Here is an 18,560-nt window from a genome sequence, read left to right on the forward strand (position 1 = left end):
TAGGGAGGATTCATCATCGTTAGGGAGGACTTATCATTGTTATGGGAGGACTCATCATCATTAGGGAGGACTCACCAGCTTCTCACACTCCTACTTGTGTGCCTGGTGAGCACACAGTGGAGGAGGAGAGAGAAGGAACTGCACTAGATTCTGCACTAGGTACCAAAGCATCCCAGTATTTCTAGACATGCTCAGAGGCGTCCATCATGTTCTTTCCTCTGATTACCTGCTCATTATGTCACGCAAGGTATATCCCAGACTTTGGATTTCCATCTCCAATGTCCCACAATGACTCTCAATGACAAAAGTAAAAGCTAATTAATTGCCAGTTTATGTGAGAGGAGAAAAGAACAACAAACCTTAAAAAACGGCTTAACCATCCTCAGGGAATTGGTAACTAGGAGACAGAAAATAGGCATAGTTTTGAGTCTTTGGACTTCTTTGGCTGTGAGGTGTAGGTGAATTCCATTTCATACAAAGAATAACCACTGTCCTCTTGTCCCCAGGGAGTCATTGTGGTGGAACGGCAGTACATTCAGGACCGGATTCCATCCTGGACAGGACCTGGCTTCGTCCGAGTGCCTGAGGGGGCTTATTTGGAGTTCTTCATTGACAACATACCGTATTCTATGGAGTATGACATCCTAATTCGCTACGAGCCACAGGTGAAGACGCCGTCAGTATATGTGGCAGGGGGTGTCTAGGGGTTGCTACTAGAGAAACATTACTCCTAATAGCTGCTAGAACGTTCTGTGAAGACGAGTTTGTATTGAAACAGATGCCTTCATGTACCAATTTGAGCCCAGCTTCTCACTCAGCAATCCCCTGTTAGGCCCTCGCCTGGCTGGGTAAAGCAGGTGATGATGACATATCAAAAGCTGTCCTCTCCCCGAGGCCTGGCTGCCCAATGGTCCCACCCCCACCCCACCCCCCACCCGTAAGGGTAGCAAAAGGGCAGAGATGACGTCCTTAAAGAAACTGAAACAGAAATGAAGGTGGCACGAAAGGTGGGAGAATCGTGTACAAGGGCACTGAGCCAGGGCTTCTAGAATATTTCCCAAAGACCCGAATCAAGGCCAGGAATAGGAATGCCCAGATCGAGGCCCTATAGCACAAGTGGGAATTTTTGTTAACTATTTCTCCCCCTTTAGAGATGGGTTCTTGTTTTAAGGCTAAGGCTAACCTTGAATTCAAATCCTGCCTCACTCAGCCTCTTCAGTGCTGGGATTACAGGTGTGTGCCAACACGCACAGCACCAAGTAAAGTTTTGATAAACTGCCCCAAAGGGAAGAGAGGAGAAGATGTGAAGGTGGGATCGTTGAGAATCCCCTTTGATGGTAGATGAAGGATATGGTCAGAGCTGTGCTCGGGGAAGCACCAGCCAGGATCAGAAAAGGCTCCAGATTGTGCATTGAGCAGGAGGTTGTTATGTGAGCTTGACTGGGAAGAAGCAGGAGTTAGGGCCGGAGCGGAAGTGTTAGGGACAGGAAAGCAACTGTGTGGTTTCTCGTGCAACTTAAGTGCTGTGGAGAGGTCTTCCTAACTGGCCCGGCTGCAGAGCGCTAACACAGAGACTCCTTTTGAGGCTTTGTTTCCTTCTCTAGCTGCCGGACTACTGGGAGAAAGCTGTCATCACCGTACAGCGGCCTGGAAAGATTCCAACCAGCAGCCGATGTGGTAACACTGTTCCAGATGATGACAACCAGGTGGTGTCCTTGTCGCCAGGCTCAAGGTCAGTGTGGTCTTTACCAGCTTAGTCACCCATGTCCCTGTGAGGCACTGGCTATGGAAAGTCATCTTCCACTGGATGATCTTCCTGTTTTTGTTATTATTGGAAGCTTAAATATTGCCTTTTTGTTGTGTTTCTCTCTTGTCTTGGGGCAGATACGTCGTCCTCCCTCGCCCAGTGTGCTTTGAGAAGGGAGTGAACTACACAGTGAGGTTGGAGCTGCCTCAGTACACGGCATCAGGCAGTGATGTGGAGAGCCCCTACACGCTCATTGACTCAGTGAGTGGCAGGCTCCTGTCCACGCAAGAAAGAGCGCCCGCCTATAGACAGTGCCAGCCCAACTACCACCTGAGAATTGTGTGGAGGGACAGAGCTGGGCAGTGAAGCAGCATGGGCCCTCTTTGTGTTTCTGTGTTTATAGCTGTAGGGTAGAAGGGCTGGGCCTCCTTCCTGGTGAAAATCCCTGACTCACCAAAACCCACCAATCCATGAGCATGAAAACCCACCAATCCTTGAGCATGAAGTCCTACCAATGCCTGGGCTTGCTCCAAGCTCAAGACTTGAAATCTCACCAATCCCCACCCTGGATAACTCCTCTGCCCCCTAAAACTCTATAAACCTGGCTCCTGCCCGGTTACCTGCTGCTTCTCACCAGAGCAGAGGTAGTCAGCTTGTGTCTCTCCCAATAAACCTCTTGCATGAGGTATGTTGTGCAGTGTGACTTTGGCTCCCGGCTGCAAGGATACCTTTCCCTTTGGAACTGTAACACTTCTATCAGAAAAACTCTTCCTTCAGCGCCTCGAAAAGCTTCCATTGGGGGGAGCTTTTCCCCTCCGAGCTGTAACACTTACCATAGGGTTCCTCCTTTCTGGGATGGCAGTATTCAAACCAGTTCCCCACAAAGCTGTGAATTGCATCAGCAGTAGTTGTTTCAAAGCCTCCACCAAGCTGCATAAGCTGTCTCAACATTCCCTGGCCAGAATATTTATGACTAGAGAGGGTTCTGCTTTAAGTCACGAGTGTCATTAGCTTCTCTCCCCAGAGCTGCTGTCCCTAGGCTGGGGGGTTTTGGCATGGTTACTTGCTGTGGTTGATGATGTGGGCCCCTCCATGAGGTCACTGTGCTGCTCTCCTTCTCCTGTAGCTTGTTCTTATGCCCTACTGTAAATCCCTGGACATCTTCTCTGTTGGAGGCTCAGGCGATGGAGAGGTCACCAACAGCGCCTGGGAAACCTTCCAGAGGTACCGGTGCCTGGAGAATAGCCGGAGTGTGGTAAAAACGCCGATGACAGATGTCTGCAGAAACATCATCTTCAGCATTTCTGCCTTGATCCACCAGACAGGCCTTGGTAGGTGTTGCTTGAGCAACTGCCTAGGCTACAGTTACAGTGAACAGTTACAGACGCAGTGTGTGTGGCACTAGGAGGTACAGTGGGCACACACCTGTACTTCCCTATGAGATAGCAGGAAGAAAATAGTGTCTTAACCAGAGTTTGTCTTTATTCTTATAAATGTTTTAGTTGTCCTGGTATGGTAGTTCTACATTTTTTTTTTTTTTAAATTATTCACTGTACATCCCAATTGTAGCCCCTTCCCTCATCTCCTCCCAGTCCAACCCTCCCTCCTTCTTCCCTCCTATTCCCCTCCCCTAGTCCTCAGAGAGGGGGAGCCCTTCTCCCCTACCAACTCACCCCAGCCTACCAAGTCTCATCAGGACTGCCTGAGTCCTCCTCCTCTGTGGCGTGGTAAGGCTACCCCTCCACGGGGGAAGTGATCAAAGTGCAGGCAACAGAGTCCATGCAGGGACAGCCCCTGCTCCCCTTACTAGGAGACCTATATAGAGACTAAGCTTTTAATCCCGGTACTAGAGAGGTAGCCTGGTCTGCATAGCAAGTTCTAGGGCAAGACTCTATAGTGGATCCTTGTTTCAAAATAAAATAGTAAATAATAAATGTTTTTGTCTTTGAGTACCATTGAAGATGAGATCCACATTAAAGACATTTACAAGGGGGGCAAAGAGATAGCTCAGTGGTTAAGAATACATACTGCTCTGGCAGAGGACCCAGGGTCAGTTTCCAGCACCCACATCGGGCAGCTCACAACCACCTGTGACTTCAGTTCCCAGGGACCCAACACCTCTGCCTCCATGGGCACCTGCACTTGTAGTGCCCTTATCCACACAAACATACTTAGAATTAAAAATAATAAAAATAAATCTTAAGTGTCCATGTGAGAGGCAACTAGACACAGTGTGTGAGGATGTAGCCTGTCTTTCTGTAGCCTGTGGGCATAGAGGAGAGAGTCAGAGAAGCATAGGCTAACTGAAAGTTACGTATTTCCCCAGGTAAAGTTAAGTCCCGTTTCCAAAGGTCACAGGGATTTAATGTCATCAGATATTTGAGCTCTAGGGTTAAAGGGAGAAAAACCTTAACAACCTCCTGCCTACAAAACCTTCATTCATCTGCCAAGGAAGTTGCTTTGTTCCCTCCCGGTCAGCACAGGGGTGATGATTTTGAAACTGGAATTTTCAGCACTAGAGTAGGAAAAGGATCAGGGGGTGTTAGGGGGTGGGGGGAACAGGGCCAATTGCAAGGGGGTGCTGTGTGCTGTCCCTGCCATCAGCCTAATTACTCTCTTCCCTGCAGCTTGTGAATGTGACCCTCAGGGTTCCCTGAGTTCTGTGTGTGACCCCAATGGAGGCCAGTGTCAGTGCCGACCTAACGTGGTTGGAAGAACCTGCAACAGGTGTGCGCCAGGCACCTTTGGCTTCGGCCCCAACGGATGCAAACGTAGGTGTTACCAGAGACTTTGTACTGACTTCTGGTGATGATCCTGGGGGATTCTCTGACTCTCAGGCTCTGGGCCTGATGGTGTGAGCCCTCAAGCATGTGTGAAGGCGCCTCTGTCTAGCTAATGAGCTATTTGTTTGCTTTGTCTGCAGCTTGTGACTGCCATCTACAAGGATCTGTCAATGCATTCTGTGACACTATCACTGGCCAGTGCCACTGTTTCCAAGGCATATACGCCCGGCAGTGTGACCGATGTCTCCCTGGATATTGGGGCTTTCCCAGCTGCCAGCCCTGCCAGTGTAACGGTCATGCTGAAGACTGTGACACAGTGACAGGGGAGTGTCTGAGTTGTCAGGACTATACCACAGGCCACAACTGTGAAAGGTATGTGGGCACCACCTCATGAAAGTAAAGATAATGTATTAGACATGGTGGCTGATATTCCTGTAACCCCATTACTTCTGGGGCAGAGGCAAGAGGATCAGGAGTTTGAGGCCAGCCTGAGCTACATACTGAGGTTTTCTCTCAAAAAAGAGAAAGTAAGAAAGAGAATGACATCCACTTTAGCTAAATAAACATTATCTTGGACAAACCTCAGGATTAATCTCTTCAGGCACTTTCTGGCCCAGATGAGAGTTGAGAAACACTCTTTCTTGTCTAGTTTGAGTCAAAGCAGAAGCCTCATCCAAGTTGGATTAGTCACTTAACTAGCTTTGTTATTTAAAACACATGCACTCATGTTCTGGGAGACATAAAATGTGCAAAGTAAAGCTTTTCTCCAGTCAGCAGATGTTAATTTAGTAATTACCATGGATACCAGATATATAGGGAGAGGCCGAATGCTCCATTTCTGTCACCACAGCTTTAGTTTTGTTTCACTTACAGAGTGTTAGAGACTTCCTCAGCTGCTCCTGTAGGAAGCTGCTTGTCACTATAGATCTCCCCAGCACATGACTAGGCAATGTGTTCTTATACTATTTCTGCATGAAACTAGATATATATTTAATAGTCTGTAGATTTCTGTTTCTTCATTTTTCTCATTTAAAAACTGTTGTACCATCTCAAAACAAGAAACATGAGCCCTGCTTCTAACTGTTCTACAACTATGGATGAGTCAGAGTATTCAACCTCCTGAATGTGTAGTAACTAGGGTGGACCCAAAGCTCCTTCAAGCTTTTATGCTAAATGGGAAGTTAAAAGCATCCTGGATGGCGTTTGTTTTGCAGTCAGCAGCATTACACAGTAAGATAACTCCTTGCTCAGAGCTGGGAGGCTGAATCAGAATCTAGCCTAAGCATTTGCAACCCGTTCAAGTTCCACAGATCCCGTTTTCAAAAAACTAGATGTGAAAAAAGCTGGAGAGATGGCTCAGTGGTTAAGAGCACTGACTGCTCTTCTAGAGGTCTTGAGTTCAATTCCCAGCACCCTCATGGTGGCTCACAACCATCCATAATAGGAGCTGATGCCCACTTCTGTCTGATTTGCCTCTTCTGTCATGCAGGCATATGTGCAAATAGAGTACTCATATACATAAAATACATAAATAGACAAATCTTTTGCCACGTGGCAGTGGCACACACCATTAATCCCAGCACTCAGGAGGCAGAGGCAGGCAGATCTTTATGAGTTCAAGGCCAACCTGGTCTACATAGTTTCAGGATAGCCAGGGTAATACAGAGAAACCCTGTCTGGAGTGAGGGTGGGGTTGGTGGGCGGTGAACAAACTCAAAACAGAAATGAAAAAAAAAAAATGAATGTGCTGGATTTGAAAGTCACTAAAGCTTCTAACACCCGTCTTCCTGCCTAGGTCTGGAACTCGGGGGTCACAGCCGTAGAGCATCCCTGCTAGCTTTGCTGGGTAAAAGCTGGATTGCAGGATGTTAAACCCATGGCCATGAACTAGCTAACATAATATCCTCCTCTATCTTCCCCTCTCCCCCCACTCCCCATACTCACACACAGGCTAAGAAGAATAAGCCATGCAGACAGAAGCGTATTCTTTAAAGCCAAATGTCAAGGGCAGGAAGGCAGCCCATGGGACAGTGAGGGCCACATGGGGAACTATTTCTGTGAGGAACAGTTAGTGAAGGAGAGCATCACATTAATTCAGGGGTGTCACCCTAAATACATGGTCTTGCAACTGTTGCCTGCATAAGCCAGTGTCCGCACCACCAGGAACCTTGCTAATCAAAATATTTGGGAGAGGAACCCAGCAACGTATTTAAACAAGACCTTCATGGGACGCTAACCAAAATTTAAGAACGGTTGTAGCTGCTGTGCAAAGTCCTGTGTAGGGGACAGGAGGAATGGGTTTTCATGTCCCCATTATAAATAATACAGTTTCCAAGCCTTTTCTCACGGCTAGGTCATAGCTCACTGTCTTCTCCACCCACTGCAGGTGCCTGGCCGGTTACTATGGTGATCCCATCATTGGGTCAGGAGATCACTGCCGCCCTTGCCCTTGCCCAGATGGTCCTGACAGTGGACGCCAGTTTGCCAGGAGCTGTTATCAAGACCCCGTTACTCTCCAACTTGCATGTGTTTGCGATCCTGGGTACATTGGTAAGTCCTGCACACACCCGAAGAAGCAGGAGGCAGGAGAAGGTGTGTCTTTGAGTTCACTGTTAGAAAAAGATGAAGAGCAGACCAGCTAAGTTCACCTTAACAATCCTTCCTTAAAACTTAAGAGACTCAGGACGATCCTGCCCTTTTCCTGTGTAGCGCGCGGGGCAGAGTCAGTCCTTGGATGTGGAAGATAGTGGAATTAGAGTTACAGGATTGCCAGCATTTGAATACATGATAAATTTGGGAGTAATTTCTCACTTTTAAATACAAGGATGATTAATTTACTTTTTAAAAAAAGATGTATTTATTTATTATTATGTATGCAGTGTTCTGCCTGCATGTACAGCTGCAGGCCAGAAGAGGGCATCAGATCACATTACAAATGGTCATGAACCACATGTGGGTGCTGGGAATTGAATTCAGGACCTCTGGAAGAGCAGCCAGTGCTCTCAACCACTGAGCCATCTCTCCAGCCCCCATAATTTACTTAACCCGCCCCCACCTTCCTATAACTTAGCCTCTAGCAAGTGTCTGGCAGCCAGCCCTGAGGAGGCCCTAAGGTAGGCTAAAGAGAAGATCACCTGGGGAGCTTCCAGAGAGCAGGATGGGTTAGAGCCGACTGTGTGTTCCTCACTGTTCACATTCCACTTTCTTCTAACATTCAGTGACATTAGCCTTTGGGTGGGAGTGGAGCCCTTCATTCCAGCTACGAACTCTCAGATCAACTGTTAGGGAGGCTCATGCACAGCCCCAGAAATACTTCACGCGTGTGGTTACAGGGTTTCTTAGGAGCTCATTTTCCTAGCTGTTGACAGAGGATCGCCTATTCTTCCATTTGATGTGTAATGCTTGGGTTCGGATTTTAACACCCAGCTACACTTACTTGCATGATCTCATCTCTGTTCAGGTCCTGCCCTATTCCACTCCCAGATGACTAGAGGCTAAGGCTCTCCTACCCGTTGTGATGTTGGGGAGCACAGAGTACTTTCCTCTCACAGCTAGAAGCCTGTTGAGATCCCAAGGCCTGGGCTTGGGAAATTATGTAGTGAAACTGGTGAGCCACTGCTTGGTGGTCCGCCAGGGTGGAAATGCTAATGGACCAATGACAGGCTTTTAGATGGGGTAAACCGAACACTGTGCTTGGTTTTGTTTTCCAATAGGTTCCAGATGTGACAGCTGTGCCTCAGGGTTTTTTGGCAATCCCTCAGACTTTGGGGGGTCATGTCAGCCATGTCAGTGTCACCACAACATTGACACTACCGATCCAGAAGCCTGTGATAAGGAGACTGGAAGGTGCCTCAAGTGCCTGTACCACACAGAAGGGGACCATTGCCAGCTATGCCAGTATGGCTACTATGGTGATGCTCTTCGGCAAGACTGTAGAAGTAAGATGCACATTCATTTAGCATGCGCACTAACGTGATGCTCCCTTCCCCCTCTCCCTTTTACCAGAAATTTATTGTTCGAGTACTTATTTCACAGGGAGAAACCCTTGTTCAGTGAGGGGGATAAATCACATTTAACAAGTGAAAGATGAGTCTGATTGATTTTTTTTTTTTTTTTTTAATCTCTTAAATCCTCATTCTTTGGCAAGACAAGTCTCATGATATGGCTCTGTGCCAGGGGAAATTGTGGCTGTCATCAAGATAAGTGCCAAGCAATAGAGTGCATGGTAGTGTGTTATTTCCCCGAGCTTGCTGATTGGGGCAGGGGAGGGGCTGGGGTGGGGTGTCCTAGAGACCTGAGCTGCCACTGTGGGTGGCTGCGCCTGCCTTTCTGATGGCATTGGTGGAGTTGGGCCTTTCTCCCCAGGCAGAGACAGGAGTAACAGCAGGGTAGAAGCTTTCTTTCAGATCTTAATCTCTCTTATCAGGAGATCAGCCAGGCTTTCTGGCTGCAAAGCCCAAGGGCTTCTTTTAATTTATAAACGTGTGGAATGTTGGGGACCTGCAGGACCGGATTCCTTAAAGTCTTCTTAGCATACAGGGTTTTCTATCTGCCGCTTCTGAAGTAAGCTATGGCTGTTTCCTGCTAGAAGTTAGAAATCACTAGATGTTTCAGTTCCCACTGGTATATTTTTATAATTTCCGGGTTCGTTTTAAAATTTTGAAATGGCTCCCTTTTGAATCTGTATATTATGGAAATATCCCTAGGCTAGCAAAATCTGTCACAGTTTGTGTGAATGTGTTGCCTGCCTGGGAAGTGTCAAATGCATAATGTAGCATGAAAATTTCGAAAGAATGGTATTTTTGGGTGAATTTTTTTGTTATTATTATTTTTTGTTTTTCTTTTTGTTTTGTTTTGTTTTGTTTTTTAACCTTTCCTTTCTTCTTGTCTGTAAACATTGAGATCCAGAGAGAGAAAGGCCTACCTGCTTCGGTTCAGCTAACCCCTTCATGCTGTGTATCTACGAGTGTGACCAGATGTAAATTTGATCCTGCTGTCTGATTTCAGAGTGTGTCTGCAACTACCTGGGTACAGTGCAGGAGCACTGTAATGGCTCTGACTGCCATTGTGACAAAACCACTGGCCAGTGCATGTGTCTTCCGAACGTGATCGGGCAGAACTGTGACCGTTGTGCTCCCAATACCTGGCAGCTGGCTAGCGGCACTGGCTGTGAGCCGTGCGGTTGCAATGCTGTGCATTCCTTTGGGCCGTCCTGCAATGAGGTGAGAGGCTGTGGCTAGGGGTGAGGCCTCTAAGAGGCTCCGTGACAGATAGCCCATCAGGTGACACTGTCCCATTTGGAGGAAGGCCAGCGTATAGCACCGAGCTTGGCAAGCGGAGTGTAGACTGGCAGTCAGCCCCTGCTTGCCCTGGGCCGAGGCAGCGTTAGTGTGCACAGAGTCCTCATTTCACCCACCACAGCGTTTCAGTAGAGTGTCCAGCTGTGATGCAGACTCATGTGTCGTTTCTTTCCCTCGTCTGGCCCTCAAATCAGCTTTCATAGTTGCGCAGCTTGAAAGGAAGTACATAGCCACCCTCCGCAGTATAAAAGCGCTGTAACTTGCTGACACAGGCTAAAAGTAACACTTCCCCCAGAGTCAGAAGAGCCAGAGGTGGCCTAGGATTGGTGTCAGTCTATGAAAATAAAAGTGAGATGCAGAAATCCTACCACGCCAGAGACTATCCAAGCCCCTTGCGGGAGAACAGCTAGGACGGAGGTGCTGGTGTGGCGAACCCTCTCGTCTGCACCGCAGGTGTCCGGGTTCCACGTCTGTCATGTAACCCGGTTGGGGCAAGTTACAACGGGCTTCTTCACTGACACACAACATGACTGGTCTGTATTTTGACTACAGTTCACGGGGCAGTGCCAGTGCATGCCGGGCTTTGGAGGCCGTACCTGCAGCGAGTGCCAGGAGCTCTTCTGGGGAGACCCTGACGTGGAATGCCGAGGTGAGGCCAGGCCTCGTGCCGATAACTGGGTGGGATGTGTGGGAGCAGGGGCCTTAGGTCTGGAAAGGGCCTTTGGTGAATTCTAAAGCGTAGTCAAAAATGACATAACAAGTTTGTGCTCTCGCTCGCTCGCGCTCTTTTTTTTTTTTTTTTTTTTTTTTAAAGAACTTCTAATCTAGCCTTGTGGGTAACTGTGACTGTTTAAACAGGATGTGCTCATTTCTTCAGCCCCATATCGAGGGGAGGCATTTGTCTTGGCACAAAAACAGGCAAGGTTGTGTGCACATCCTGCAGGCCACTTTTTAAAAGTGATTTTCAGCAAAATGAGGCTATATGAGCCATGTAGACCAGCAAACTGATTTGTTTCCTTCTCTAAACAATATTCTGTGGGCAGCTTCTTTGCTCATACGTGCACAGATATGTTACCTCTAGTAACATCAGCCAATTCCAAGACACAAGTGGATTCTGGCAGCAGGTGTAGTACAGGGCCCACATCAGTGAGGCTGGAAGGCGGTGATACAGAGCCTTGAGCCAACCATATAAGTGTACGTGGTTGGAGTTCCAAGTCTTTCTCGTTTCAGTGTGATTCAAACCTAGGTTCTCATGCAGGCTGAGGGAAACGGGACCTTCTCTTACTAGAAACTTGCTGCTGGGTGCAGTGGCTCAGCCTGCACGTGCTAGCACTTAGGAGCTTGAGGTAGGAAAAGGGAAAGTTCTAGGCCAGGCTGTGGTTAGCATAGCAAGAACCTGTCTCAGAAAGCAAAAGCAAACAAAAAGCCCAACTTACTAAAACACCCCATGAGTCATAAGGATTTCTTAATTTTTATACTGTTAACCCATGTTAATTTAACCAGGCAAGTTTTTCTTTTTTTCACACCTGAAAAACATTTATGAAAGTATTTTCTAAGCTGTTTAAACTGTCTCCCACCCATTTCTACTTTTTCTTCCTTGTGTTTTAAGCATATTTTTGGGGGGTTAATATTTCCTATAGTTTCTTACATACTCCTTGATATATTTTTCTTGTAGCTCATTGTTTAACTCAAAATGTAAGAATGACCTTTTCCTACTGTGGGTAATAACAAGAAATAAGAGGTCTGTGATGAGCAGCTAGTTCATTCAGTATCTGCTGCAGAAACTGGAGACCTAGAGCCTGTGTGCCTTGTAGCAAACTAGTAACCAAGGCCTGAACAGATTGCATCCGATTTGAGTTTTCAGTGAGGCTTGCCAGAGGATTTATATGGACATCTTAGGTCAAGGTTCGTTTCACACGTGGGGTGATGTTTGCTGTGTCCATAAGTTAGCACACTTCCGTTCAGAGTTCTGCGGTCCATATGTGCCTTCATAGTAAGCTTTGACTTACCAATTCCACCGGAAGGTCCTGCAAGTCATAGGACCAGCTCCTCCGATGTGTCACCAGACATACCTGTCCTGTCCACTGTTCCCTTTGTATTTCCTGTTTCTCTTTTACGATAACTAGACCCATTATAAAGAAACCACAGCCATCGTTGTGCTGGCTTGGTCCCAGCACTTCCTGGGCAGCCGCAGGAAGGCAGGTGGATAGAGTGATCCCGTGGCAAAGAGCCTGTTTATGGGGCAGATGGCTGATTTCAAGCTGAGAATCTACATTAGGAGAACACAGCCCTGACTCTTGTGCCCTATCCCACAGGCACCCCCTCCTCTCAGTATGGTATTCATCTTTCTAGTTCTCTGTCGCTGCATTGATAATGCACGTCTTATGTATGCATAGTTTTCAATAGAATACACATGGAGTTTGCTTTTAAAAATTGAACTTCAGATCTTTCCGTCGCGTATTTGTCTCCCTTCAATTCCCATCCCTTCAGCCCAACCACTAAAAAGTTGTTTCAAGCCCCTTGGAAATACTGTTTCTTTTAGGACGTGGGCTCAAGGAAAAATACCCTGAGAGCGATGAGTAGGACCTGGATATAGAGATTCTGGTTTTCCTTGCTTCCTCCTAAACCATCCCACATTCCAACCTCCTCTATTCCAGGTGGAAGGCAGGAAGTTCCCTTTCCTAAAGTATTAAAGTCTAAGGGAAAGGCATTTGACCTGCTCCTTCGCACTGGCAGCTTGCTCAGTCTCTGAGACTAGACAGGGAAGGAAGGAGGAGGGTCTTGGAAAGTTGTAGAAGGGAAAACTGACCTTATCACCATATGGGTCAGTTGCTGCTGGTACCTGGGGTCCAGGAGCCAAAAACAGTGTTCTCTAGGGCGTAGGCCTCCATTCAGGCAGGCCCTGAAACAAGAGTCTGTTGGGTCTGAAATGCTGTCAAGTCTCTATGAAAGATGCTCAATTTACAAATCCCCCAAAGAGAAGACTGGCACTTGCAGGTTGAGAAAAGGGGGTTCATTGCCAGCTCTGGGGCTAGTGTGGCCTGAGTGGCAATAAGGCTGAGGGCAGGGACAGGTACAGAGTAAGAGACAGCTCAGGTTTCTGTTTGTACTAGAATGTGTTGACAATGGGAGGACCCCAGAGAGCATCTGGAAGTGCCACCTGAAATTAAAGACCACACTCTGCTGGGATTGTGTAATGGATTGCCGAACGCATCTTCAGTTGAAATGGTTTGTTGAAGCGCACAGATTTAGACTTTCTGCTGCCAAGAAACACTGTGCTTATAGAAGGGCTGAGGTCATAGCTAAGTAGTCTGCTTATGGGGAAGAAAAATGTAGTTATGTGAAAGACAAGTGGTTGGAGCCTCCAGCATACAAATGGTTGAATGTTCCTATTGTCCAGGCAGCATAGGGCTCTTGGCCTATTGTGCCAAGATGGAACAAGCCCACCACTGTGCTGGGATGGAAAGTCTCAGCTACCCAGGGCTGAATGAGCTGGTTCAGCCTAGAGCCTGAAGCTCTGTTCTGTGCCCTGCAGGGGCCGGGGTCACAGGAGGAATCTTTCTGTCCATTCATAGATGGCAGAGGGAAGAGTGCAGTGCCCGCGGAGGGCCACAGGCTCCTTGAAAGGCCAGTGGCTTTCTGCTCGGGGGAGCTGCAACATGAGGCATAGGCAAGGGCTCTGGGTGGGTAGCTATGCCCCTGCACTTGCATCCCACATGGAAGGACCTAAGTTCCATTCCTCAATACTGCACGCACGCACACGTGCGCGCACATGCGCACACACACACACACACACTCACACAGAGAGAGAGAGAAAAAAAAAGAAAAAATGCCATGCACTCCTTGCCTACGTATTCATCTTTAGATGCCCACATTCTTTTCTTGGGTTGACATTTCTTCCACAATCACTCCCCTCCATGCTCCTTCTGCCATTTTGAGATAGAGATTCTGGCTGACCTTGAACTCCACATCCTCGTGTTTTGATTTCCCAAATGCTAGCGTTACAGGTGTACACTGCCCAGTCCGGCCCACCCACCTCTTATTGTTACTTCCCTTATGACTCTGGAAATAAGACAGTCTGAGCTTTTAGAGAACAGTAACCTCAGTTAGCAAGAGGTCTTTCTTGTCTTGTATAATCCTAATAACAGAGCATGTGTCCCCCCCGCCCCCAGACTGTTGGCTTTGCATTCATTTCCTGATAGGTTGTCTGTGGCTCCTTTGTGTTCCAGTGCCAGACTTGATGGTCAGGCAGGACGGTCAGCAAAGCCTAACGTGTTGACTTGGTGGTGTTCACTTCAAAGCCTGTGGCCCCCCTGGCCAGGACGGGAGCCCCGATCAGTTATCCTTTAGCTTTTGTTCCAGAACTGAAGTTGTGTTACCAAAGCCAGAAAAAAGGAAGGGATGGGCGTAGAAGAGGATGAAAGTATTGAGATTTCCTTGCTATCAAAGCCAGTTTTTAATATTTATGGGTTGCCATGGCACCTGGAGGTGAGAAGAAAAATGACATGACTGCTCCTAGGTATGGTAAAGGAGAAGGTTTGTTGTAGATCAAAGGGAGAGCATAGCCAGAGGCAGGGATATCTGGGAGAGTCCAGAGTGGCTATGACCCTGAGCTATGTGTAGGGAAGGGAGAGGGAAGAGAGAGGAACTAGGTATGGCAGCCAGGAGGCCAAAGGTAGGAAAGGGCATATACCAAAATGTCTGCACTATATAGGGAAGAGCCTGTGGGGGGGGAAGGGTAGTCCAGCCCCTGGGCTAGAGATTTTAGGGTAGAAGGTGGGGTGTGCCAGCCATACCCTGTAACAGGTAGGGACTGAGGAATGCTGGGAGAACCTGGAGGCCAGGTCCACTTTGGTATGTTAAATGGGCACTTCAGCCATTTGTCTGTAGATTTGAAACTTAAGAAGAAGAAGGTCAATGGAAGGTCTGTTCTCTCCTGCCATGTGACTTAAACTCATGGTCACCCCTGAAGTCCCTTGCTTTTAGTGAAATAGAAACTTCTGTGCAAACCCTCAGCAGATTGTTGGCCTTGTAGAAGGGCTGGGGTATGGTAGGAAGTTAGGGCAGGAGGTAACCTACTGCTTGACTATCCACATTGCATCATTTCTATGTTCAAAATAACACTTCAGTTTCTAATAAGGCGAGCGCTCATACTCAGTGCACAGGGGAAAGTGAATAAGGCTAGACCGGATGGTATACACCTGTAATCCTAGCTCTTGGGAGGTACGGACATGAGGCTAAGGAATTCAAGGCCGTTCCTCACTGCATAATGTGTTTAAAGCCAGCCTGGGCTCCTGAAGACTTTATCTTAAAAGGCACTCCTGCCTAAACCAGAGGCACTTCATGGGCTGTTTGGGGAAAATGAAGCACATGAATGTTCAGAAAATCTTTTGTAGTACTGAACACTTTTTAGGTATATTATATACATATTCTTAATTTTGTGGATGCAACAAATAACCTATGCAGACGAATATAGCCTCTTTAGGATTGCTGACAGACCTCAGGCACAGGGGTTAACTAGCTTGCCCAGAGCCATTTCTCTAATGAGGGCGGAACCAGGACCAGGCCTATGGAGCCCAGGGCCCTTGCTCTTGCCTCGAGCCTGGTGCTCCTGTTGGCAAGTGGTGTTGAAAGAGAGGAAATGACTGTTCCTGCTAGAGGACAAGATGTCACAAGATGTCTGTGGAAAAGGACCCTCAGGAAACAGTTCTAGCTTGAGTCACGAGGAGGTTTGGTCTTGCCAGATAGTGAGATGCTTTAATGACAAGTCGGGGGAGGTGGACTTTGCTCAGCGGGCAGAGGTTTGGAAGGAAGGGAAGGCTGTAAGGCAGCAGAAAGCTCATGCGTCTAAGAAACAGGTACACAGGTGCATTCCCATCGTGAGAGTTGGCTAGTGTTTTCACCTGAGGTTCAGTGATTTTTAAATTGGTGTGATATTGTAATGTAATCATGATTTAGACATCACAATTAAAAAAAAAGAACCTTAGTGACAGAACAGAATATATTTACAAATAATAACAAACTTGAATTGTTGATATTTTCTTTACTAGTTTTCTTACTATATATGATTAATACTTTTTTTTTTTAAATAATGACCAGTTTGGTTAAATATACACATGCATGCACAAACACACACACACACCACACACACACACACACACACACACACGCACACGCACACACACACCAAACAAACCTCAGAATTCTGATATGTAAGAACGATTACATCCTTTGGGCAGGCTTTATTCAGAAAGCATTGCATCCTTAGGCATGGCAGCAGCTACTGCCTCATACAGTAACCTCCACCATGTGACCACTTTTAGCACATTCCCACCGTGCTAGTCTTTCTCCCCATGATAGCAGCTGTCAGAGAATGCTATGAGTATAGTTGCCAGCTTATAAATGCACTCAACAGAGAACACATAGGAACAAGTCATCTAGAACCTTCCGCAAAATCTGTGGAAAGCAAAAACCGCCAGATGCCATTCCTCCTCATGACACAAAGCAATACTGGTTTTGTGGGCCGTGTGAGCCTCTCGTCACACTTCCTTAGTAATGACAGGTATGCAGGGCATCTGCTTCTAGCGAAGGCGTGTGTCTGTGTTTCCTGTGTGGTCCGGCGCCTTGTCAAAAGAGCTGAAGTTGTGAACTGGTTATGGGCAGGGTCGGCATATTTGAAATAGCCACAGGCAGCAGATGTCTGAGCAGTTCAAATTCTTCCACAGCCAAGAACGTGGGACCACTGTAGTCATCCAGGAGGTCTGGGCAATAACACAGTTTCGCATAAATGTGTTTTAAACTGTTTTATCCCCTAATCCCATACCAGATCAAGCAACAGACAGTTATTTTAAGGGCCAGGCTAAGCAGTCATTTGAGCAATAGCAGATCCTACCTAGAAGTGCGCAGCTCATCCAGTGTCTGTTACTTAGAGGACCATATCTGGTTGTTCCTGGCTTTTATTGAGAGCAGCCAGGTCAGATGTGTCATAGGTGAAGCCCCTGTGATTGATTGATGTGGGACGGTCTATGTTTCATTCATTATCAGCTTCCATGAATCTGTCTTTAAGTTTTTTGGCATCATTCATCCTATCTGGATAAAGGGTTCCCTTTCTCTGATGTCCGGTTTGTCAGAGTTTTATGTAGTTTTTTGGGGGACAGACATCACTGGTAAGTTTTCCAAGGTTTAGTAATGTCTAGATTTTTACTCTGGAGTGCATGTGTGTGTGCATGCATGTGCAAAGGGACAGCCTTCCCTGCCCCTCCTCAGGGGCTGTTCATCTTGGTTTTTGAGAAGATTTCTCCTTGGCTTGGAGCTCACCAGCTGGGCTCAGCTAGCTGGCTGTCAGAGTCTAGGGGCTGCCGTCTCTGCCTCCCAAGGCTGAGTTCTAGCTTCTGCCACAGGGTTTCTCTGGTACACAGAGCCTTGGCTGTCCTGGACTCTATTTGTAGACCAGGCTGCCCTCAAACTCACAGAGATCCACCTGCCTCTGCAGGGACTAAAGGCGTGTGCCACCATGCCCAGCTGCAGAAATTTATCTTAATAGGTGAGCAATTAGCATGCCTCTTATGGTCTCCCAATATCCTACAGGGTGTAGTCTCATTCTCTGATAATTCAGAGAAGCACGAACTCTTTCCTACATAGAGGAATGGAGGTGGCTCACGTGCATCTCTAGCTGTGTTGGCAAATGTCTCTCCAAGGGCAGGTAGTTGCACTCCATTTATTAAGAGATCAGTCAACCGTTCAGAAACAAAAATTCTTAAATCACAGCCTGGAATTTCAACTATTTCAATACAGCCATCACTTGGCAGGTGTTTGGTAGTGCGTCTGGCAGTTCCTCTCAGATTAACTCTTTGTTCCTTGCTTGTGAACATCTGAGAAATAGCTATGACGCTCTTATGCTGATAGTCCCCTGACCTGGGTTATGACTTGATGCTAACCATCAGCAAAAGACTTTCCCAGTATGGATATGTCGCCTTGATGGTACAGCTGGACTTCCTGTAGACCAGTTGGTGACAGCAGTCATATATTCAGCTGGTCTCTTCCTTCTACTGAAGACTCTTTTGATACTGCACTTTAAACATTTTCTTCTGTAATTGCTCATAATTAAAGCCTCTAAATAGTTTTTTCAGTAGAAACTTCCTGTTATAGCAGCTTCACTGTCACCAGCCCATCCAAAAACTACAGTTCCTATGGCTCCTGTTAAAAAAAAAAAAAACACTAGGTTATTTTGGTTCTTGAGTTGGGTTTTACAGTCCTTCTAGGAGACTGTGAGCTTGGGAGGCAGCTGCATATTACCAAATGAAATGAACTTGTTAGACGTAACAACACGAGCTCTTTAGCCAATGTTATCTGAGCTCTTCTGCTCACTTGAAACTGACAGATACTTGGCCAGGCCTTTCCCTGATTTCTCTGGCTTATCACTGCTCATTCTACAATATCCCACAGTGAAAATGATTTAAAGGAAGGTTTGGCCTATTGCACTCCTCTGTGGTCTTAATATGTTGCTGGGAATTGAACTCAGGACCTCTGGAAGAGCAGAGTGCTCTTAACCACTGAGCCATCTCTCCAGCCCTCTGAAAACTCTTCTACAAGTTGACCTTGGGCACGAGACACACTCTCTCTCTTTAAACATAGAGAACAAGTGGTGTAGAGATTATACTTAAAGTGATTTGCAACTTAAGTGACATCTGGTTTGATAAATCATTGCCTTCCCAAAACACAAGAAAAACA

The 18,560-nt window shown here is 47.0% G+C and overlaps 1 protein-coding gene across 1 annotated transcript in view; it reads left to right on the forward strand.

Moving 5' to 3' along the window:
- Nucleotides 1–18,560, forward strand: part of Lamb1 (laminin subunit beta 1) — a 70,301-nt gene that overhangs the window by 35,574 nt on the left and 16,167 nt on the right. The window contains exons 14-23 of the mRNA XM_051144565.1: nucleotides 507–665; nucleotides 1,605–1,732; nucleotides 1,885–2,008; nucleotides 2,874–3,078; nucleotides 4,375–4,518; nucleotides 4,671–4,902; nucleotides 6,917–7,080; nucleotides 8,244–8,468; nucleotides 9,538–9,752; nucleotides 10,383–10,479. Coding sequence (XP_051000522.1) covers nucleotides 507–665; nucleotides 1,605–1,732; nucleotides 1,885–2,008; nucleotides 2,874–3,078; nucleotides 4,375–4,518; nucleotides 4,671–4,902; nucleotides 6,917–7,080; nucleotides 8,244–8,468; nucleotides 9,538–9,752; nucleotides 10,383–10,479 — 1,693 coding nt within the window. The remainder of the gene's footprint in view (nucleotides 1–506; nucleotides 666–1,604; nucleotides 1,733–1,884; nucleotides 2,009–2,873; nucleotides 3,079–4,374; nucleotides 4,519–4,670; nucleotides 4,903–6,916; nucleotides 7,081–8,243; nucleotides 8,469–9,537; nucleotides 9,753–10,382; nucleotides 10,480–18,560) is intronic.

The sequence above is a fragment of the Acomys russatus genome, chromosome 1 (assembly GCF_903995435.1).
Source record: "Acomys russatus chromosome 1, mAcoRus1.1, whole genome shotgun sequence".
NCBI lineage: Eukaryota > Metazoa > Chordata > Mammalia > Rodentia > Muridae > Acomys > Acomys russatus.